Source organism: Nelusetta ayraudi, unplaced genomic scaffold (genome assembly GCF_046127955.1).
Source record: "Nelusetta ayraudi isolate G7.1 ecotype Tasmania unplaced genomic scaffold, CSIRO-AGI_Nayr_v1 ptg000020l, whole genome shotgun sequence".
Lineage (NCBI taxonomy): Eukaryota > Metazoa > Chordata > Actinopteri > Tetraodontiformes > Monacanthidae > Nelusetta > Nelusetta ayraudi.
This window is the reverse complement of record NW_027466070.1, coordinates 2,022,338-2,046,502: the sequence shown is the minus strand read 5'-3', so window position 1 is coordinate 2,046,502 and position 24,165 is coordinate 2,022,338. Positions and strand designations below refer to the sequence as shown.

Sequence of the window (24,165 nt, the reverse complement as noted above, 5' to 3'; positions counted from 1 at the left end):
CATTTCAAAGTTATTTGATAACAGCTGCTAGCATTAGGTGGCATGTCTGCTGATTGGGTAAAGGTATATTAAAGGGGGCTTGCAGTGTCACTGCCAAACTGGAAGAGGAGTCGGGGGCCCTTTGTGACATCATCAAGGTGCCAATTTTCCTTGCTTTCCATTCCTCAGAACAAACAGAAAAAGTAAAGAACGTGTTTTTCTCACATCAGGGGAGTTTTCACTGACATGATCGAGGCCAAGAGTTATGTTGGGGAAAATTTGTAAAAGTGAATTTTCCACAATGTGACACAGTGTCGTGTTTGGTGCCTTTTGCCACAGCTCTCAGACCGAGTTAATCGTGACCTCTTTACCGGCGTTCTCCGCTCGCACTCGTAGACCTTGTTTTACTGGACCCAGTGATGTATGTTGTGTTCCTTCCTCTGCGAGCCGCCCGCTGCCATCCGCAAAGACATGCGGCGGAGCCACGCAGCGCTGAGTTATGGCCACAGCGGGAGCCTGCGCTGCCTTTTATGTCCTGTAGGGCGCCATCAATCACGGCTCTGGCTGCTCCTTTGATTTATGACATCACTTGAGGTCGTTGCGTTGCGTTAGGCTTCAGTGACACCAGCGAGCGAGCGGGCCGGCCTGCTGATGGGCAGATGTTCTGAGAATGTTTTTGGGAAGTTTGTAATTTCCCCTGTCTCCACTGATACAGACATGAGGGTGTGTGTGAGAGTTAAAGAAATGCCTTTTAGATTATATAGTTATTAATAAAAAAAAAAAAATTGCACTCCTGTTCCAAAATACGGCTTGTAAGACTTAGAGTTTCTATTTACCTTCTATTGGAATGCTCATCTAAGTGCTGCTTTACAGCCTCGCTAACGACGGCTCTTTTTTAATGACTCGTTCATACATGCAAACTCATTTATGGCGCCTGATGGAAAACTAAGTGGCAATCTGGTAATCTGATCTGTCCCCTCTCTGCCATCAGCGGGGCCCTAATGCAGCGGGCTGAACTTTGAAGTGTCCTATTAGTCTTTACGGTCCCTGAACCGTGCGGCCGACTGTTAAGGGTGTCAGTCGAGCCTGGCCGAAGCAGCGTGACCTATTAGCTTTAACAAGTGCTGTTCGGGACTGCTCTTCTTCCTCCCTGCCAGCCTTTATTATGTCATCTGGACACTTTTTTCGTACACAACAGGAGCGTTTAATGCGTCTTTCGCTAGCATTGTCGTTTTGTTGTCTGGGTTTGTGCTCGGAGTTCGTGACACACAGCATTGTGATTTGTCTTTGGTTGATTGAAGCACAAATCGGGGCAGGAGTTAAACTTTAATTTCTGCCTCGGCTGAACCTAATTTGCCTTTTCCTCACTGTAATAGTGATTTAGTGTTCAAAACAAAGAATATGGATGTGTTGGGTTTTTCTTTCCTTGAATCAAGTTGCTTTAAGACGTTGCTAGATCTCCAAATCTGACACTGGAGATTCACCTTCCAAAACTATACTGGTTATCATATACATGTATCTAATATTTATATGATGTAAAACAACAGATAAGACGTAACATATACATTGTAGAAATTAATTTCATTTTTTAAGAGCCACGTCTTCTCTGTGAACCCTCGGGTTTGGATTTAGGAGATTTAGCAAAGCTGGGGAAAAAAAGTTAGGCAGTCAGAGACTCAAACTCATCGAGGATGAGATTTATAATGCTGAGATTTGTTTGGAGAAGAGATTTGTGACATATTGAAGTCTTAAGATGAGTCTTGTATAAGCTGAAAACCGTTCAACCATTCTTTTTTTAATCAGAGTTTATAATAAAGCCTGATAAAGAGTGTAAAGTTATGTGTTTGACGGGCCATCAGGTCCACATCAGGGGGGTAACATCCTGCTGCGTTCAGGACTTTATCTGAACTCTTTTTTTAAATTCATCCACAACGGCAAAAAAGACAGCAGTCTGTTTTTGTTGTTGTTTATTTATTTGTTTTCCCTGTATGGAAAGAGAGCAACTCTAGGATTCTTTGTGGGACAAAGACCAAAGTGAGTGCCAGACATCACTGGCACAGGTTACCTTCTTTGCTGACCCAGCTTCATTGTCCCACATTCATTTTATCTCTTTCATTAAAGGGCACCTATGATGCTTTTCCACTTTTCTGAGCTCTAAATACTGTTACAATGTTGAACCCTATCGTCAAACCATTTGAAATCGTGTAATAATGTAATAACACAAATAATGAGGTTCATGCGTTTGGAAGTGAGTCCTGTGCATGGTTCTGAACGCTCTGTTCACGGAGGGGTTTTTTTTAACACTGGGAACGCATTGACCTGAATGCGTGCCGGATCTCCTTTCATGGCCAAGCTCAGGCACACTCTCGGACTGGTTCCGCCCTCCCCCGCTCTGCCCCGGAAGTGATGTCGCAATGCGCTGCTCCAAGAAAATGTTTTTCCGGTGTCAGGGAAACTAAAAAATATAAAATAAAAAATACCGAGCGACTACCGAAGCACCAAGGACCACAACTGTCGGAGTGGAACGAACAGAGAAAATGTTGGGTGGTTTGTTCAGCCTAATGCGGATGCCATGGAACACCGGTCCGGTCGGCAACGGGAGTGAGACAGGCTCGACTTGGCCCCCTTGTGGACGACGAGAGAATAGTCAGCCACGGCAATATTTGAAAACATGTATGAGGACTGTGAGTGTATTGTGACCTCAAGCAACATTAGTTTTAAGACTACTTCCGACGTACAACCGCTGAATCGTGTTGATGAACTGTTAGCGACTCGCAAGTTTCGCTCCTTATACCTACACCGGTTTCGTAAAGTTTGCCGTTTACTCTTCACTCCCGCACCGGCACACTGAGGAAGTGATTCTCAGCAGCGACCAATCACAGCGGAGTGGGCTGAGCGGGAGGCGTACACGGAGGAGGCCGGGGGTGGAGTGAAGTAAACCAGACCTGATCGCGGGATGCAGGAAATACGAGGAAACGAGCAGCGAGATACACAGATCTACAAAGCTTTTAGTGCGGGGAACCGTGTGTTGCTGCTCTGGAGGGGCCAGAATTCAAATACAAAGGCCCGACAATGAGTATAATAGGTCACCTTTAAACGTTTTTGTGTAGGAAGTGAGTCAAAGTTTGTTTGTTTTTTAGGAATGTTTCGTTGCATGATCGTGCTCATAGTGCAAAAACGTGTCCATGATGCTGAATGACGCTGAATTATTATTTATTTAGTTTTTGGCTTGACAGCTGCTTTGCTTGCTGAGGCCACGGCTGCACTGTTGGCTGCAGACCACCTGGACGTATTTAAGGCCAGTTCTATATAACTATTAGTCTTACTGTGGAGCCTAATGGCTCGGTCGGAGCGTCCCATCTGGAAGCTGCCGATGCGAGCAGAAAGGGATCGCGTATCGTTCCCCCTCAAACACACACACACACGCATGTTGATTGCATTAAATCTTTATGTCATTACAATTAACGTGTAAGTACCGACATTCAGCAGCCTCATTTTGTGGTTAGCGGTTACAGGTTTTCTGATCTTTTTTTGCGCTGAAACTAAACATTTATGGCAACGACGTAATTAAATAACAGATTTTTGGAATTAGCCATATTTATTACATTTAAAGGGTTGTGATAGGATACGATATCTTGGAAAATTAATTTACTTTCTTCTTGAGAGTCATGTGACAGGATTCGAATGGCCATTAGAGATGTTGAATACAAATCTTTTAAAAGGGTTATTTGTTTTGGAAAAAATGGGGTGAAATGACTGAACTGGCTCAGAAACTGGTTCATAAAATCTACCTCAGTCATAAAATATTACATGTTGTTGTTGTTGGGCTTTTTTTGTACAAAATACAGACGGTAAAACTGCCACAGTCTGGCGGAGAGAGACAGTAAATGTTGGGACTATTTATGACGGTGTATTTACCCCCCACTATTTCATTTGAGTATGAGATTTGAAAGTGAGTAGAATTTATGTTCAGTGTCTTGTTAAAAAAAAAATTCTGCGCCACTGGCAAACACATTGTGTGCTTTTTATAGATTAAAACTCAAAGTCCAAAGAACTGTCCTAATATTTTAACGCAGATTTACGGACTTCTTTTCAAAATTTTCCAAAAATTCTTTGTATTTGTCTTTCTTTTTTAACTCTCAGCCTCAGAACAGGTTAAAAGAGTTGCCAGATGGAAATGGGGAGTGTAAATAAAAGCAATTTAAATGGCCTGGTGACTAATAATACATCAACTCATTCAACTGTTGGAGATCCATTTATTTTAAAATCAGCTCAAAATGATCAACAAAAACATCTCTGACTTCTGTAGAAATATACAGCACCTTGTTCTCAGGGATGTTGTTCCTGGAAGTGGAAAAATGAACAACCTCTCCAACATTGTAAGTGCAATAACTTATGGCAATAGCACATTATATAAATTCACCATCTGAAGTAGAAATACATGATTAATATACAAAAACTGCTCCAAGCTGGTAAAACAGTTGATGAGAAACAGCCAAATTCATGACTAACGCAAAAACATTGTTTTACAAACATTTGACAATATTACCGAGACACTTAATGGAGGCGTTATTAGACAAAAGAGCAAAACATATTTACATGCAAAAGAACAATATTAATTCTATTGTTCACATTCACACCAGATGGCATCATATGGGTTTGGATTGCTTTGCTTCAGTAGTATCAACATGGACGGAGCTGCAGGGGACTGGAGCGCTGCGGCCGGGCCATCAGGAAGACAAACACTCAGGGGTTCGAACGACACCCTCTTTTATTTTTTACATCGTGACAATATCACTAACTTTTTTTGGTTTTTTTTTGTATTGATTCAGAATGTTTCTCTTCCAGTGTGTCATCTATTACGCTATGACGCTGATGTAACCTCAGTCTAGTGAAATGTATAAAATGGTTTTTTAAAAAAAAATAAAGTTGTGGTTAAAAAAAATGTTATCGTATCACTGTCAAAATAATTGTCTTGACATCAGACTGGACATAGTGTAAATTTGTAGACGCAGATAAAGGAAAACTCAAAGCTTTAAAGGCACCATATTATATCAATATTCAGATCTTTATTTTTTCATCCCAGTATGCACTGGGGCAGCACTCAGTGGTAAGTAATACAAAAAACATTTTATCTTCCTGCTGAAATTGATCCTTAATCGGACCATCCTCATTCTTGGAAGGAGACAAAAACAAGGCTCAGCGGGCGGAGCCAACACCTGGGGGATGCGATGTCACTAACCTGGGAGAGGTATCAGTTTGTGACATCACAAAGGGCTGATTTTTTTTTCTTTTTCTTTTTTTCTTCAATACTGTTAGTTTCGGCAAGTAAAAACACACTTTCTCATTTTTTGTGAGTCCACTGACAGGGTGGATGTGCATTTTTTTTTAAAAACATTGTCAATGTAAATCACACCTTATATGGAACCTTTCAAGTTCTCGCCACTGGGTGTGAGTGACGTTGGTTGAGATTATAGGAACGGATCAAATACAATAAATCAGCAACTTCAATTATTGAATTATCAAAATAAATAACAAGTAGGCAGAGAAAAAAAAAATACAACATCACCTTGGCAAAAGGATGTTTTAGACCTTGTTGGTCAAATGAAATGGAGATTTAATCAATGGTGTTTGAGCGTATTCCCTCTCTGGAGTGGGGAAGCAGCAAGAGGCACTTGAGCGTTACGAAAGTGGACCGTAAGACGCTGAATTGGTCTCATAGATCCTCATCCTCACAGGGGAGGAAATCGGATACATCGTCCGGCGGGGTGTCACACAGAGACCAGCCAGGACGTTAATGAGGCCCGTCTCTAGCGTCGGGCCTGCACAGCGGCTCTGGTGACCGCTCGATTTCAACGGGGTCGCACACAGACACAGACGCCGCAGCAATCACTGGACCAGCTCTCCACATTCCTGCGCTCTGGCTCTAATGTCATCACATTACAAAAACATTACAGAACGCCGAAAGGATTTTCGGTCCGCAGTCGCCGCTACGTGACGGATTGAAGAAGCCTGTTGCGGCTCGTCACTGCCCAGCCGGTGTTTGAGCGGCTGAATCGATTGTCAACGCGTGTGGAACGGAGGTGCGTGCTTGCGCCCCTCACCAGCAGAGCCGACATGTAACTCTGGAGTTCCGTAAAGGAGCGCTCCCTGGCCCCGACGCTTATTGTGTGCGTCTGTTCCAGTTAGCTCACTGACTGAAGCTGAAGACACGACTGGTCGGTGCCGAAGGCCGCTGTTGTGGTTTCCTGTAACCTGAGGCTAGGGCAGAGCAGGCGGCGACCTGCGGTGGCAGCCCTGAGGGAGGAAATGACACATTGGTTTGAATTTGCTGCCAGTCCGGTGCATGTGCGTTCGCTCCTTCCAGACTAAAGTGAAGCGGCGCTCGCTCTCACCCAGCCTCTTACTGCATTCCAGCTCTTCGGACTGACTGACTGTGTGTCTCTCTCTCTCTTTATGGAATTACACAAACGACCGACTGCAGACGCTGAAAAAGTCAAATTTTTCCACTGCAGGTAAGTGTTGTGGCTTGACGGAAAGTGTCGGGCAAATGGCCAGTCATGGAATGGAGAAGTTCTAATACTGTTGGTTCCCCTGTTGTGCCGCCAAATGTGAGCATTTAAAGACCAAAATATGGAGGTTTTGCTGAAATACCAATACAGATGAACCTCATGCTTCGACGAGACCTGAGATGGGGGGGGGCAATCGCAGTCAGTACCGTATCCGATTGACGTCCTCAGAACCTGAAAGCACTTGTGTAATTCTCGCTCATTTGACGTCTGCTGATTCTCACAGTCACAGCTGTTATCTCGGCCGCGTCGGCCGCTGCCAATGGCCTCTCTTATCTTCACAGTCGCTCCCGTGTTCGTTTGACCTGTGTTATCATTAGTGCTCGCAGAAAGAGAATTTAAAAAAAAAAAAAAGAAAAGAGAAGAAGAACCAACCCTCCCTCCTTCCCCCGCTTGCTCGCTGATGATCGCTGCCAAACAGGGAGGGAGAGCAGGGTCGACGGTGGCCGGGTCATCATGTGGCCCAGGAGATGGCTGCGCTGTGTTCCTTGGCCTTCATGCGCAGCGCGGCGATGCTGGAGGACTTGCGATCGGGGTCGACGTTGAGATCGTAGCCGTTGATACCGCCCCCCATGGCGGGGCTCCCAAAGAGGCTGCCCATGTGCGTCTGTCCCATGTGGCTGCTGCCGGGGCTGGGCACGCCCAGGAAGTCGGTGACGCCGGCGGGGCCGTGAGGGTGGGGCGGCATGCAGGACGGGACGGGGTCGCAGGGCACAACGCAGCCCGGCACCGGAGACGCTCCGCTGCTGCCGCCGAGCCACGACGGGTTCTGGATCTGAAGACGTCAACATCAGGTTTTAAGGAAATGTTGTCATGTCAGGTGGGAAAAAATATCTGAAGAAATAATGCCTCCATATTCATGTACGCCCAGTTATTTAAAGGACATTTCTGCAACTCTCTAATTTTACTATCCTCCCTGGGACACAAGCCCAAGTCCTCACGGCACTCTTAACTCCCCTCAGCAGTTCTTTTGTTTCCCCAAAACTCTTCGAATTTCAACGTAATTTGTATCTCAGTTTCCACTAAAAGCAGATGGACCCGTTTACCAACTCCCTGGTGAACAGAGAGAAGAATTTATGAGCTGAACAAACAAATATTTCCCACAAAACGTTGGGGGGTGAGACCACAAGCAGAGCAGAAACAAAATGTCTATTTAGCAACAACAAAAGATGGAGATGCAACTGAACATCTGGGTGTTGTGCAAATTAATTATGGAATGTTTGCAGATTGTTTTGGCCTCACCCCAAACTGCCAAAATTAGCGTTTTCGTCAGACCAACGTTTCAAACAACTGCTACTCTTTGTGCCTTTGTTGAGCAGATATTTTTGTGTGTCTTGTCATATTTATTACCTGTGCGTAGTTCTCTGGCCGAGTTAGCAGTGGCAGCTCGTAGGCAGTGGAGAAATGCGTCCGGACCTGCTGCATCTGGCCAAAGCGCTCCCTCTTCCGCCACTTTGCTCTTCGATTTTGGAACCACACCTGAAAAACAAAACAATCCGTCAATGAACCGCCTTTCGATGCGCGATAAAAAAAAAAAATAGAATAAAGCACACATAAACTCATCTCTGGAGAGAATCCTCTCCACTCGGCCAGACAAAGTTGGAGACTGAGCCACATAAAATTAGGACAGTGGAACAAATAAATTCTGCCGCACATGAAAGCCCAGACCCGGGATTTTAGGACTTGACATGCCTTCAAAGTGCCGGCTGTGCGCAAGTATTGATGTGAAAATGGTGAGTCTCCCCTGGTGCTGCACCTTTCAGCTCCTCCCTTTGATACGCAGACGTCTGCCTCCCTTCAGGCTGCCAGCGTCGACAGATCCACATCTGGGCCTGCGGCCGTTCATAAATCACCCAGTGAGAGGTGTGCTCTCCCCCTCATGTCAGCGCCGAGGGATCCAGCGAGGAATCCCTCCGTGTATTCCGCCGAGGAGGAGAGAGTGCGATCCTGTGACCAACAGTGAGCCTTTCTTTGCCTTCTGTCGAGCCTCGGATGCAGTTGGTACAGCGGGCTCCTCTGGGTAGTTTCACCTCGCGGGATTGACAGACGGGCTGTTCTTTCAGGACCTGCTGACAGACCGAGTGCAGGCTGCTTAGCCCACTTTAGTAGCACCGCGGAAAACCGAAATGAGAACCTTGCCGGCTTCCAGAGGGTTAACTCTCTGGAAGCCAGCGACATCTCCTTAAAATAGTAGATGTCTTCGGTATTTGCAGACAGGAGGGATGGTTCATTGCTTGCCTTCCTGATATTTCTCTTTATACCAGTTAAGTCATATGCACTTTATTTTAAAATAGGGAACTTCTTCATTATACAGGTGTCAGAATCCTGGCTGAAGACAATTTGACATAACTTTGCAAGTGTAGATGAGGAGAAACGATACGCGCAAAGAAATTAGATCGCCGCTACTAGGCTATTTTCGTGCGTATTTTAAAGTTCCCATGCTACCTATTTCACAATTTTTATTTTCTAATTCTGAGCAACAGAGCCGTCTGTCGAAGTTAACAAACCCCTGACACTGACACTTTGTTGGACTTGGACTGGCAAACACCAGAAAGTGGTAATTATGCGATTTGTGACACCAAAAAAATGTTCTGTTTTAAAAGAAACATACAGAAAATGTTGAAGAGAAAATTGTTAGACATTGTAGATATTCTATAACAAATTGTTGGAAAGTATTGGCAAAATGAATTGCATTATTATTATTAGTGATAATAATAATATGTACACTTCATGTAATCCCTAGACCTGCAATAGCATTTCAGTGTATAATGTGAGGCCAAGGTCCAGAGAGAACTAATGTTGAAAGAGATTTTGTCCACAAGCGAACGGAGGCGGGAACAGGGAATATGTTTCTCTGCGTCTATTTATTGTTTGTCTAAATCTTGCTCTCCCCAGAGGAAAAGGGAAACGCTCTTCAAAGAGAGAAGGCAGAGACTGCGTTCCAACACAGAGGTCTGAACTGGGATTGTGGGTTGATTCCCAGCCCAATCAGCTTGTGGTTTCCACAGTGCTTGACACGCAATTTCCCCTCAGTCAACCTCTTTAAATCCTCCCTCCTCAATGCCTCTCCCTCCCTCTCTCTCTCTCTCTCTCACTCGACTGTTTCTCTGTTGACTACAACATCAGAGCTTCCAGTGGCAGACACAAAGACTGTTGCACAACACAAAATGACACTTGATCGCTTAAAGAGTTTTGCTACGTAGGGTAAATAACTTGCAAGATAATTTTTGAAGGGGCAAACGATATACCGCGCAAGCAACCATGCAACCGTAGATTTTTTCCGTAGGATGCTGACGTCAAGACAAAAAAAAAAAAAGGTTGTGTGACTCCAGCATTCCTCAGGTCAGCTGGCAGGATTAGACAACGGCACACTTTAGCAAAGTGGTAAAGGGATCTTGGAGGCTGTGGCTGGAGCCCAGTGTCAAGGTGAGGGGTTGTTGTCCTTTGAACTGAATCATGTTTTGAGGGAGGTTCAGAGGGTGTCAGGCTCCCCATGGAGTTTTGGAGTTTAATATTATTAAGCGTGCGTCATATCTTCACATTGGCGTGTACTTGCTTACATGAAATTCAAAACACTGCAGGTTTCCAAAATAAAATTCACCAAAAATGGCCTCGAGCGGACTGAAGGCGGACCGAAGTGGCTAAAATTGAAGGTCCTGCAATATGTGGAATTTTCTTAACCCAAAGTGTTTTCCTGGACTAATGTGGAAGTAAATTTGCATGCTTTACTCATACAGTTCCAGATCTTTGTGATGTCACAGAGGGCATTGTCCCCTCTCTCAGCTACTTGACAACTCAAGCAAGCACTGGCTCTGCCCCGTAAAATCACCTTATTTTTATTCCCTTGCAAACATGTGAAAGGTGCAGTGAAAGCGAAAGGTCAGTTTCAGCAAGAAGCTAAAATCCAACATTCTAGCAGGAGGCTATTAACAGAGGGCTAAACATGCTGTTTTTTTTTTTTTTGTTTTTTTTTCAGGGGTCGGGGTGATTTTTTTTTTGTTTTTATTGGATAATAAATTGTGCGTGGCTTCTCCAAGTTGAGCTCAAGATGGAAAACAGAAATCTGTCACTGAGTATAACGAGGGATACAAAGATGGCTTTGTATTTATTTCGGGGGAACGAGATTCTATGCTTGTTGCTTTATCTGGCGGCATGAAAGTCTTGTGTCTGAAAGCTCTCGTAGTCCGCAGCCAGTCAGGTTTATCAGTCAGGGCGCTGTCAATTTAATTGCGAGGGATCAAGATAACCTCTCCTCCAACTCCCACCTCCCTGTTTAAGCTCAGCCTCTTCTCTCCAGTCGCCGCCGCCGCCACCAGTCGGCCCCTCCTCCCTTTTTAAGTCGGCGAGGGGAAGTGGGGATATTGGAAAGTGAGATGGGAGAATGTTCAAACTGGAGCTTGTTTTCATTTCATGTTTAATTTCCTGACGCCTAAGCCCTTGGCTTTCCGCGGCTAACCTCTCTGACCTCTCGGAGGCGTGCGGACGAGAGCGGCGGGCCGAGCGCGTGCACACACACACACACACACACACACACACACACACACACACACACACGGGGCAGCCGTGCCGTGAACAACACAAACACACACACACACACACACACACACACACACACACACACACACACACACACACACACACACACGCGCGCGCGCGAGCGAGCACGCGTTGCCATACCGTGTTACGGGGCGAAATTCAATGTCGGACACTAACAAATGTGTTCTTTTAAAAGGGTCGGGCTCGCGCCCTTGCTGGAAAACCTTTCGTAAACAAGCAAAGTCTGCGCACGTATATTTGGCCCTTGTCTGAGTTTTTGGGGCACAGAGTGTGTCGTGTTTTACAGAGCGTTCATCGCCTTTGAACGGCAGCAGAAACGAGGCCCGAGCCAAATAGTTTGGCAGGAAGATCATTCCAGGGTGAGCAGTAAGAAGTCAGATGTGTCCTTTTTGCTGCGTCGTTTCCTCTGCTCCTCTCTCTGCGGCCATTTGTTTCAGGGTAAAATTTGTGGCGGCATTAAAGTCATTCCACGTACCCAAACCAACCAGTGACGGGAGCCCCCTGAATCAGCCATGTATTGTTGGAAAAGTGAACACTTACTCCACTTACTTCAATATCCCGGGGATCTCGGAGCTCAAAAACGTCTTGGCAACGGTGCAGTGATTGCGAAAGACGTCTACGTGAGAGGCAGTATGCGGAGCCACTAAGGAGTTTTATTTATGCTCCAGAGTCAGAGGGTGAGAGGGAGGGAAGGCAGGAGTGCACGACTTTAAGGAGGAAAGGGGTGAGGGGGAGCACTGCTTTGAAGTGCAGCCGTCTCACCTCATCTCTGTCACCCAGGACTGCGGTGATTGTGAGTGAGTGACTGGCAAGGCACTCACTCATTCACGACCACCGCCTCCACCTCCTCCTCAACAACTGCCTGGTGAAGTTCAGCTCTGAGGTTGAGGACTAATTGTGCCGAGTAAACTTTTGGTAGCAGGAGTCGCAGGAGGCCATTATGGAAAAGTCCTGCCCGACTTTATGAAGACATTTATTATCAAGCTGAGTATGAGAAAGCAGGACCTTGACATTGATGTTTTGGCAAGGGAAGGAGGGGGGACGACAACAAAAAAGAAAAAAAACAAAACATCTGCACTCTTGGATTTCAATGGCTGTTGTTCCGGAGATGAAAAGGATTCTCCGATGGCTTGCCAAGCTTCGAGTGCCCCCTGGTATTCAACAATTGGATATCCCTGGACTTTGTCTTGATGGACCTTCGGTTGAAATTGTGGGCTTTAGTCTTGATTGCGTGTATATTTAGGGTCTGATTTTAAAAGCGCGGGTCAAACCTCACAGTGACTCAACAGAGTCTGCTGCGCGCCTGTCAGACGAGGAAGGTAATTATATTCATCTGGGGAAAAGATGGCTCTGTGTGAACGCAAAACATGAATGTACTTATTTTACTGTACCACCATAAAAGGGCCAAACCAGGTTTCGTGTCCCTGACTATGTCTCGGGCCATGCGTGGAAATTGAATTTGGCATCTCAGAGTGTTTTTATATATCCTTGCCAAATAGCTCAGTGACTTTTCTTTCTTTTCATGTGTTCTCCCTTGCTGCACCCAGATCTGCGCGGTGAAGTAGTTTAAACATTGTAGAGCCGGGGGGGGAGAAACCCTTGGCCTCTGACCCCTTTGCAGAGTCTGCACCGTGTAATAGCTAAGAGCAGAATATTCCCTTAGTCCAGCCCAGCCCACTCTGATCTGCAACTGGCAAGCAGAACACAGTATCGGGAACAATGGGCCTCGCTGTCTGCTCTTTGGAACAATTCTTGTCAACCTGCCAGTCTCAGCGCTGCCTTTGTCAGTTCTCAGAGTGTTGCTGTTAGCGTGCGAGCGCAGACACCTGCAGTCGTACAGCACATCTTGTGAAGAGAGTCGGAACAACAGACTACGAAAGTTGTGTTAAACATCACATATTGAGTTACATCCATGTCTGGATCATTTGGATGTTTTTAGATCTGGGACTTCAGCAGAGTTGCCTGGAACCACTGATGATGCCAGAAGCCTCCGCAGATCTCCAGAAAACTGCATATTCAACCGAGTGCTTTGAAAACATTGGAAAAGTAGGAACATTTTGAATCTCTTTGTCTGTAAGACTAACAGTACTCTGTCAGAACAGTGGCCTGTTTGATGGCGTGCTAAGTTCAAGTACCACAAATGATGGCAAGAGCTAGTACAGGGATGAGCCACATGACAGGCCTGCATCGTGTCGGCGGGCCACGGAAGTTTTGTTGACGGGGGGGCGCTGGTTGGAAATTGCTGTTACGTCCCCGGAGTTTTTTCGTTGACCGAGGGAGCGTGGGGGGGGCGGAGCACGCTATCGCGCTACGCTAACGTGTCGGCAAAGTTACGTGCCGGCAAAGGTTCATTTGGGGGTGGAGGGGTTGATTTATGACTGGCTTCACGTGGGCCAGACAGAGACACGCAGCGGGTCAGATGTGGCCCACGGGCCGTAGTTTGCCCATGCCTGATCTAGTAGAATAACCTTTCTGCACTTAAAAATACCCGCCACTCCAAACACTGCTGACAACCTTCCTCTTGTCCATGACATCCTCCCCATGAACAATTTTACTTAAATAGTAATGATTATGCGGATTACAGCGTCAAAAAAAGTTGCGCACAGCCAAAGACCCTACTGGTCATGTTGATGGCAACAAACAGCAGGGTCACAGAGAGTATCGAAATGAATGAGAAATACTTCATTTTTGTAGCGATATCGGATTCAGCGTGAATACAACCGGAATAAACTATTGGGGAAGCGGATCCCCCATACATGCCTGATGCTGTGTCAACACAAACCGCTTTAATCACGGGATGGTGGAGCAGATTTGTTGCGGACATTTGGTTTCAACTTTCTCCTTCCTGGGTGAAACTGGCGCGCAAGCCAGCAATCAACCCCCAACCTCCCACACTGCGGGGACTTTGTCTCCTCACGAAGCAAGCCGCTTTTGTCTCACTGCTTTGATCGTCACGCACAGATGTGGACGTGTTTGCATTTAAGAGCACGCCGAAATAGCCCCCCGAGCACTGGAGTGGCGCTGGCAGTCGCCGTGGAAGCGGGGAGGCACATCAGACGAGGTTCCTTTGGAGTGACACAGACTCCGATGAAAGAATTTGGGGTGGAGATGAAGGAGACTGCTGCTTGGTTGTCGTTTGTATCATCTTTCTTATTATAAAACACCCACTACATTTTAAAAAGTTGGAACCACCAGTTCTCACGAGAGCACACAGTCTTCTATGAGAGATCAATGATCTCGGGTTTTTGGAAACACAGTAGTGTGTGTTGGGGGTGTGACCTGGTGATCAGGTGCGACAATGCTAACCTGCACTCGAGCCTCCGTCAGGTCTGTCCTCAGCGCCAGCTGCTCTCGGGCGTAAACGTCCGGGTAGTGCGTCTTCTGAAAGACCTTCTCCAGCTCCTCCAGCTGGTAGCTGGTGAAGGTGGTGCGGTTGCGCCTCTTCTTGCCCTTGTTGCTCTCGGCCTCGCTCTTGTCCAGGGGGCTGGAGAGTTCGGAGCCCGACCGCTCGCTCCCGAGGCCTTTCTCGCCCGGTGCCTTCAGGTTCAGGTAGCTGCCCTCCATCCCGGCAGGGTCGACACTCGGGGGCAACTCGGACTCTGTCAGGCTGCCAGTGTCTTTTCCTGAAAACAAAAACAGAAGGAAAGTGTTTGATTAAGATCAGTTGTAGTCTGTTTTTGACCATATGAGGAAACAAAAGTCTACTGATGGCTCCGACGCTGCTCTTAACAAGTACAATCAAAGGTGACAAGATAATACTAATAATCAGTCTAATTATGTGATGTGGATTCACATCAATCAAATACAGTGTTGGCAAGTAATGTATTGCTAAATAATCCACTACTGTAATTATACTTTTTTAGTAACGTAATGTAAGTAATGTAACGGGATTACTGTGGCAAAACTGGTAATTATATCATCATTTCTTTATCAAGTAACGATTCCATACTTTTCTGAAATATTTTGCAAGCTAAACATGTCTTATTATCTGCGAAATGTCTGAAATTTAGAAAAACAACCGAAAACAACAATGTCGTAGATTAATGATGCAACTGTGCATGCTACCTCATTGATATGTGACGACGCACCAAAACAAGGATGGCAGCGGCGAAGAAAAAAAAAACAAAATGAAAAAAAACAGCGATTGCGTTTGTCACTGGAAATACAAACATTATTTTAAGTTCTTCTCGTCAAAATCAAATAATATTGTTGTACGTTATGTGCTGGGAACAAGATGTTCTCAACTGATACTTTAGAAGTAATTAATAATTAGTAATTGATTACTTATGAAACAAAGTAGTCAAAGAAGTAATCAGATTGCTTTTTAAGGAGAAATCAGTAATCAGTAGTTGGATTACTTTTAGGTTGTTATCCCAATAACTCTGATTAAATACAGTATGCCTATAATTAGAATGGATGTAATAAAGTGTGGAGGTTCCACTGTGGTTGTAAAGAAACACATTAAGACATTTTTGGTTGGAGTCAAAGTGTCTGAAATGTATTATTTCGACAAAGATTTACCCAAGTGTGGCTTCTGGTCTATTTTTTATGCTTTATTTTTGACTGTTCCATTTCTTTTCTTTTCTTTTTTTTAAACCAAAGCGACTTTCTGACCATGTTGGGGCTGGACAGTGTGTAATTATCACCACTTCTGTCATTGAAAAACACAAGAGAAACTCTTTCTTGGGGGGGGGGGGGGGAAAAACTGGCTGGATGAAATCATGGAGCCTCGCGGTAAGTCGGCGTCTGCTCATCATCACGTTACCACCTCCACACAAAATGACATTTAGTCAAAGCTTGCATCACTTCTGGGATGGTTTATTTTGAGCTCAAAGGGCCTTGTTGGCATGAACAAGCTGCAGAGAGGTGTTGCCCCCCCCCCCTTGTTTAAGAGACTTGTCACTACTCGTTGGCTTGACCTGCGACACAACCCTTCAGCCACTGCATCCAGGGTCTCCGTGTCGACCCGCCAGCCTGCTCTCCCCTTCACGTGTAAACAACATTGCGTTTGTCACCTTTAAGTTTCGAGGGGGGGGTTTCATCCGGCAGACTTCTGGTCTGTTCCTGTCAGCGCTCGCCACCCATTTGTTTTTTGGCTTCTTTTTGTTTCCCTTCATCAGACGAGAAAAGCTGTCCGTTCTCCTTCAATAAACAAACTGCCGTGCACATAAATAACCTGCAAGTCCCGGGGTTGTGGCCCGGCAAGATCAGTGTCACCCCTTCATTTTACTCTCACTGGCAGCGCCCTGTCTCCTCCGTGGTCTCTGCTCACCAACATTTGTCTTTTGTCACTCTAATAGTTACGTGCCGCATGTTTAACTTTGTCACTTTGCGTTTTTGTTATGAGTAATTCCAGCGGAAAAGAAGGGGGAGGTGGTTCCCGCACTTTGTCGGAGCTAGCTCAGCCGAGGGGAAGCGAGCCGACACCACGTGGCGGTCAATGATTGTTGGCGACATTGTGTCTGATAAAAGAAAAATACCAACACTCGTAGATGTTAACTGAAGACATGATGAATTCAGTTCTCCAGAGGAGCCCAAGTGTCTTCATGGTGAGCAAGACGAGTGAATACTTCTGGAGTGATGGAGCGAGGGCGGTGGCTGTCAGCAACGTGCGTGTTTGTTTTCATGGATTAGTGCGGCTCTGGCCCCGTTGGCTGGTGTGTCCCGCAGTGAGCAGTCGCTCCGTAGTCATCCTCACCCCTCCCTCCAACTCCCCTCCCCTCTGCTCGCTGGCTCAGATTTTCCTCCCGGACGGAGACGCCGGCGGAGCAACGCGGCTCAGCCCAGCTGGAGTTCATGACCTCATATCGCTGTGGCCCACCTGTCAGACCCTCTTACAGTCTTCGACGCAGGCAGATGTTCTGAAGCCGGCCCCGGACCGGGCCCCCTCGCGCTGACCTCCAGCCAGCGCTAAAGTGCGGCACGGTATTTCCAGGACTTGGGGAGCTTGGCGGTTGCGGCAGCCAGGAAGTGAAGCAGGTCAAGTTCAGGACTGTGAGAGGACTTAGTTGCGACCGTGCCCGTGAGCGAAAAACGGAATGTGCCGCAGCAGATGGATGCTTCTCAGATCTGTTGGATGTATCACACGTCACCATGCAAAGTATTTGTGAAGTTGGCAAGTGGATCAAGTGGAGATTTATTTCTTTTTTTCTGCCTGATGTCTTTGGGGGCAGGGAGGTTATTTGCCATAATCATACCTGTTGATCGTCATAACTTTGCTAACTTTTCTAAAGCACCACCGCAGCACTAGTCAACAACACCCCAGCATCTCCAGCATCAGCATTCGATTGCTGTTCTTCTCCTTCAACTTCTTCTCTGACTTCTGGCAACAGCTGCCTCCTGTTTTGTTTTTTTGTCGTAAATGAACCAAAGCCGATTGGAACGCTGGTCCAAAGACCGAGCATCAGAAAAAAAGCTCTCTGCTGGAGGTTGGCAAGATGGACGAGCAAGACGAGCGCTGCAGCTGCTATGAGGTTAACCGTGAGGATGAGCGTGAGCCAAGATGTTCTGTAAGCTGAGCTCACAGTTCAGCCACCAGATGGAAAGGTGTCCGTTTTATACAGTTGAACACCACTTTTCTCTTCTCCTCAGCAAGGAAATGCCAATTCTGTATTTAATCTGCGAGCCAACCAGTCTTTGCTCGGCTCGGCTAACCAGCAAACCCTCAGGACCCCCCAGGCCTGACCCAAACTCTCATCCTCTGTGAAGAATCTGCACTGATCAACATCTTCATCACTCTGAAACCCTTTTGTCTGTCGCGCCAGCCGCACCGAGTCACTCGCCACAAACATCCTCACTATTCCAGCGTGCTCAGCTCCCCTCCACCCACTCTCCCTCAGCTCAACCTCTCCATCCCCTCCACTTGCCGTTCCGCAGCACACATCCAATCAGAGGCCGCTTTCATTCCCGGGCGAGCCAGGATTCCAGCGTTCTGGCTCCAGGTCTTTTTCTGGCATTGACACTGTCGTTCTACCTCAACGCATATACTGTAGATGCGGTGCACATCCAGACACCCACCCTCCCCACCCCCTCTTCATCACGTCCTGGGCCAATCCCACATTTTGCCAGAGCCACCCTGTGACGAGCTGCAGACCTCTTCAGTTAGCCGAGGTCAGTTGTTTACTAGGGTCAGCAATTTAATCACCGCTGAAAACAGAGAGAAAACATCAAAGTGTAATTTAACTGGTTGTAAAGCCACAGGGCACCCTCTCTGTTTTTATGGAATGGGACAGGGAGGGTCAAGTGAAGCCATATAAAAGAAACACTATAAATTAGTAACCTGGGGAAGGGTTAATGACCAAACACTAAATAGGGAAGGGAATGCTTTTAAACAGAGTGCTGCACAATGTTCCCCCAGAGCCAACAGCCACAGCTTCCCACTTATCAAACCTTGTACGGAGTGAATACAGTCAATTAATGCGTCGGCTTTGGTGGCTATTCATTTTTAAACTTGCTGCCGGTACGCAGACGTTGCTCTTGGGCTGCGTTCTCCTCCCGCTGAACTGCCTTAAGTCCTCATGTTGGTTCCTCCGTGGAAGGGAGGCTCCCAGATGTTCCCGTGGAGAGATCTATGCCAGTGGCTCATGCAGGAATGCAGATTCAGTGCAAAGGGTGGAAAGGAAAAAAAAAAATCCCTGTTCAGCCTCAGCTCTTGATAAATTGACACGGTCATAACCTTACTGCTGTCATAACTTGGACCGTGGCTAGCACGGCTGCGTATGAAAAAAAAAAGAAAACAATAACTCTGAAATAGCGTGACATTTGATGTTTTTGTGAAAAGGAGAAGAAGAAGAAGAAGAACAATCCTCACCCCTGTCAAGTTAAAAGCTCAATTAAAATAGAAATTCTCAAAAACCTTAACGGCAGCCATGGTAGAACTTTTTAAAGAAGTGATTTTTTTTTTTGGAACAGCTTTTGTCATTCCCAGAAAAGGATCCAAACAATATTTTTGTTGCCTTAGTTGGTTGTGCAATGTTTCTGAATTCATTTCATAAACGTGTCTTCTGACGCCACAATATTCGGACAGTTCTTGGCTTCTCAAATCCATAAAACAAACCCGCTTGCACCAACAAAATCAGTTTTCTGTTTGGGAAGCATTGGCAAAAAAAAAAAAAGTGTCTATAACTTTATATCATCCCAATCTTGGAGCAAGATCGCGTTAACACTTGCTTTGTTTTATTATCCAGATTTAATCAGTTTGGTAGCCTTTTTTGTACCAAATCAGCCTTGTACTTCACTTGACCGAGAACCTCGTAGTTTTTCTAGGAAGCTAAGCATCCGTTCAGGAGCTCATGAAGTTCGGATAAAGAGCCCTTAAAAAAAAAACAAAGAAAAAAAACTACACCACCCAAGATTTGAAGTCACGTGGGCGGCTCTGTTTGGCTGAGTTACCTTTAAGCAAGAGGCAAATTGTGCTGTTTTGATAAAGTCCGAATTAGTCTGGATAAGAGAAGATGATAAGAGAGGATCATTTGAAACACATGTCCTCGCTGTCCGCCGTCCAATCGCTGGCAGGCAGACGCCCCCCCCCCTCCCCAGTCCCACGTTTCCACTTTACATTGTGAGGAGCCGTGATGTCATCACGCTGTGGGCCGTTCTCATTCGCCATTCTAATTTATTCACCGTCGCTGATGCAGGTGCCGCGCCGATGACACTGGCTTTTGCGGCGGGCGCTATGTGTTGGCCTTCGGCGCATGCTTGACCTGTGACATCACCTCGGCCAACCGGCGCCCCGTGACGCGTGTTTAGAGCGCTGTGTTTTGACAGGATGCTTTTCCAAACGCTGCCAGGTCGTATTTTGGTTTTGTGCGCCCGGGGGAGAAATGTTTTCACATATCACAGGATGCTTTGAAATCCCCGAAAAGAGCGGGAGGGAGGCCGCGAAAATGATTAACAAGGCTGCGTCTAACAAGCGTGTGCTTTGTTTTTGACCATTATGCAGGTCCAGGCGTAAACAGCCAAGCAGAGCACCAGCATTCACACAAACACACCGCAGGCCTGTAAACAGCCATCCTGACGTTTTTTCACACTCGGCTTTTGCCTCCAAATTCAGGCCTGTACTTCAGAACGATGAACCCGTTTAAAAAAAAAAATCCCCCTCAAAAAAATTTCGAAAGCATCTTAACAGCACCTTCATGGCAGCTCCAATGCAACATAGTTGCGCATCCACGTGGAACCTCGCAGTCGAGTCGCGCGCACGTGCGCCGCCTTTTCCCAGAAACTTTGCGTGTTTTCCCCCCAGGTCTCCAAGATCATGACCCAATCGCAGTGTTCACTCGTGACTCACTGCTTATTTGTACAAGGTATTGCTGAGACGGGGTTATGTAAACCAGTCCCACTTTTGTCATCTCGGGGACTCGCTTGCAGCTTCAGAGACCCGACGTCCGGGGAGCATGAATAATAACTATAGGAGCCAGTAATGCACATCTGCCTCGGATTAATGCCGACCTCTCCCGCGGCGCTGACCTGCATTCCTTCTGCCCGCCGTTCAGCTCCAGTCATCGCCGTGCGAAGCAGGTAGACGGCCGCGGCCGCCGCCCTCGCTGAGCGACGGCCCCCGCTGTTTGAGGTGCATTTAAGGAAATGCGCCCGCCGAGGCCCTGCCACTACTGTGCACAAATTGCTCGCGCTTCCGGGGACATCATGTTTCATTTTATGATAATTTTCCAAATCTGAGTAAAGTTGCAGAGGGGCCATAAAATGAACCAAAGTGCTATCATGAGGTTTTTTTGGGGAGATAAAATAGTGGATTCAGGAACAAGTACATATATTTTTATGTTACCGCAGCTGGCTTTTAAGCTCACTGGCAGTGCCCTCGAAATAACCATTTTTAGGTCAAGTCGCACGAAAATAAAAATAAATAAAAAAGTACACTGGTCCTAAATATTGGGTTACCATGTAAACAGCACTGGGGTTTTGCCGCTGAGGATCGCCACGCAGAGAACACCCAGACGGAGCGCCGGTCGACTTTGTCATCGTGATGGAGATAAAGCGTCGGGCGGTTGCGCAATCCAGCTCCCCTCGAGGACCGCACATAAGAGCGCAGGCCTGTTGACGCCTGAGGCTTTGGCAGCACCCCAGCGTGTCCTCTGCAGGGCCGCCGTGCCTTCATCTGGCTGCAACATTTTCAATAACAACGCTTTGCACGGCTCTCTTCTCCTCTCCTTTCCTCCACTCTGTTTTTTTTTGGAGGGGGGAAGGGGGTGATGCGTTTAAAGATGGTGTGTTTAAAACGTTCTGTCAAGCCACTTGCCAAATCAGTCCCCATCAGTGCTTTAATCTGTTTGGAGGCTCGGTTTATGGGAGAATATGGGTTTTCTTTTTTCTTTTTTTTTTTCTTGCAAGTTATGGGTGTAGTATGGTGGAATCCGGTACACCCTGTACACCAGGCCGTGTGCAACAAGCAGGATTTGTGCTAAGCTCATCCTGTTACACAATGCCTGACATTGTAAAATCACTGCGTGTTTATTTATTTATTCATTCTTCGTGTATATGTTTATTTTAATCTCTTTTGCCATTGTTATTGCTATGGCAGACTTCAGTGGCTGTATCTCCTTTACTGTGCTATTAATGGCGGGTGATATCGCTGCCTTTTTAAAGTTTATTGCGCCTCCATCATAATCAAATCTCAGATAAACAGATGTTTTGGTTTTTTTTTTCTTCCTTTTCTTTTCTCCAACATCCGCAGCACGACGAAACATCTGGAGTCAAAGCCTACAGGCGCCGACGAGTCTATAGGCCTATCACTCAGCGAGATTTTGTTTTTACATAAATATATATGACGGCTATTATATGCGGACACGCGCCTGCACGAAGTTAGTTCCGCCTTTTGAGCAATTCATTTTCAATAGTCGTCGGCGTCTCTTCCCGCCTTTTGATCAGCTCTACGGGTTTTAATCTCGTAACATCCAGGATTGTTTACTTATTGAAAAAATATATTTTTTTAAATTGACGTGAAGTGGAGAACTTTTAAGACCCCTTAAGCTTTAATTTTTAAACAAGCTTAGATGTGCAGTATATTTGAGGAATATTCTTACTGAATAATGCGGTGCAACTCATACCTTCCAGTATTTGCTGTTGAAGAATTGGCGTTTATTTACGTTTTAAAGGCGAGAATTAAAACATTAGAGCCTTTTAAACCCTGAGCAGGAATTGTGACAAATAAATTTTCAGGTTTTGCGTCTCACGTTCAGGCCTCGAGCTGGGATGTCCCAGTGTGTGCGTGACGAGCTGCGATTCACGTAGACATTTTTTTTTTTTTTTTTAATCACGGCGGTTTGTGAGTCATGACACAATAATTAAAACACTTTAGAAAATAATAATAATTGTCATTATAAATAAAGTGAAACTACAGTAACTACAGAAATTACAGTTTCTTGTGGGAGAATGGACGGCGGCAGAATAATTCTAAATGAAGTGGAGCAGAACCTGTCGCTGCTTTTCTGCTGTCAGAATGAGTGAAAACATCCCTTAAGTGAGAGCAGCCTACTCCCCCCTTTAATGAGGCAGTAGTTTACCGTGGTGCTAAAATTACACGTCACGGATGTCATGTCAGATTCATTCTTGGCTGCAGTTTTCCCCCATTTGCGCTTCAACTGTTGTAAAATTGCGCCGTTAATTTTGTTTTAAACTGTGACAGTTTGGGTCATTTTTTGATAGGGTCGGACGCTGAATGATAACTTTTTTTTTTTTTTTTTTTCAGAAGAAAAAAAATCTGCCCAGAGTTTAGTTTATCAATCGGTCAAAAAGTTTTTTTTTTTGTTGTTGTTTTGTGGGCTGTTTTTTTCCGCTCATCTTCACACATCCCGGTGCACTTTTTTTTCTCCCTCTCTCTCTCTCTCTCTCTCTCTCTCCCCCCCTCCACCACCACCCGCTACTCTGCGCGCACATTTCCATCCGACGACTTTTTTCCCCCCCCCCCGTGAAAACTTTTGAACACTCACCGAAGCAGGAGACCAGCGAGCCGTTGAGTCCGCCGTCCCCGTGCAGCTTGCCGCCCTCGGGCGGAGTCTTGCAGCCGGGTCTCTGCATGAAGAGCTGGTACTTGCTGAAGGTTCCCTCCTCGGTGCCATCCAGAGACGGACACTCTTGCTGAAAGGGGCTGCTGCGCGACTTCTCCCCGTACGGCTGCTGCCCCTTGGCCGGCAGGAAGGTGGGGCTGTACTTGGTCTCAGCGCTGGGGAAAGTCCTGCTGAAGGGGTTGGACGCCTGGTGCTCCCTACCCTGCGCGGTGGTCGCGCTATAATAGGAATCCATCGATGTCATGTCGCAGTATGAGACGCACGCTGCGTTCATACCTAAAGGGATTTTTTTTATTATTATTATTATTACTATTATTATTCTTAAAAGGAGGGGGGAACCAAAAAAATATCCACACGGCTCTTCGTCTCCCTCCCCTCCTTTCTCTAAAGGCTGCAAATTCTCATGCACTGGCAAACTCAGGCTGCGCGCACACTCTCACACTGCCGCATCTGGGACTAGTTAGAAGAAAAAAAAAAGTGAATCAGATGCTTTCCAGAGACTGCAGACTGAACAAATGCTAAAAGCCCCCTGAAGGTTTGTCGGGGTTGGGAGAAATGCCTCTCGCTCGAGCTGATACCGCGTCAGTAGCCCAAGTGTATCTGACACACACGCGCGCGCACACACACACCAGACACACACATTTGCTCACACAGACAGATACACACACGCCCAGAGCAGCGCGACCTTCAGGCTCCATGCACATCTGAAGCATAGGCCAAGTCGCAGCCTGCGCTATTTAGCGGCCAGTAAATGGGAGGTCAAGCTCAGACGGAGAGGGAGGGGAGGGGGGGGGGCGTGTGGAGTTTGCTGGGGGGCGAGTGAAACACGCGGGAGACGCGACACATGACATTAACGTGATTAGAGGATGAAAAGGACGCATTCGATTGGTGCGTCCGCATAAAGAGATTCACCTCTGACGTTTTTCTTTTTTTCTTTTTGAAGAAGAAAGCCAGTAAACGCCTCATTTGCACCTCTGAGCAGCGCCTCCGTCTGCCTCAATTAAGGTTGTTGTTGTTGTTGTTGTTGTTGTTGTTTGGTT

General features: G+C 46.4%; 2 protein-coding genes across 2 annotated transcripts in view; both read right to left on the bottom strand.

Annotated features, from left to right (window-relative positions):
* The window catches only part of edc3 (enhancer of mRNA decapping 3 homolog (S. cerevisiae)), a 237,940-nt gene that overhangs the window by 149,778 nt on the left and 63,997 nt on the right, over positions 1 to 24,165 (bottom strand). The gene's annotated exons all lie outside the window — the stretch shown is intronic.
* On the bottom strand, positions 5,376 to 23,821 carry alx4b (ALX homeobox 4b). The gene is made up of 4 exons (XM_076027383.1): positions 23,048 to 23,821; positions 14,412 to 14,728; positions 7,899 to 8,027; positions 5,376 to 7,323 (listed from the first exon to the last, which is right to left on the bottom strand). Exons 1-4 carry the CDS (start codon positions 23,397 to 23,399, stop codon positions 7,003 to 7,005), a joined length of 1,119 nt encoding a protein of 372 aa, XP_075883498.1. The 5' UTR covers positions 23,400 to 23,821; the 3' UTR covers positions 5,376 to 7,002.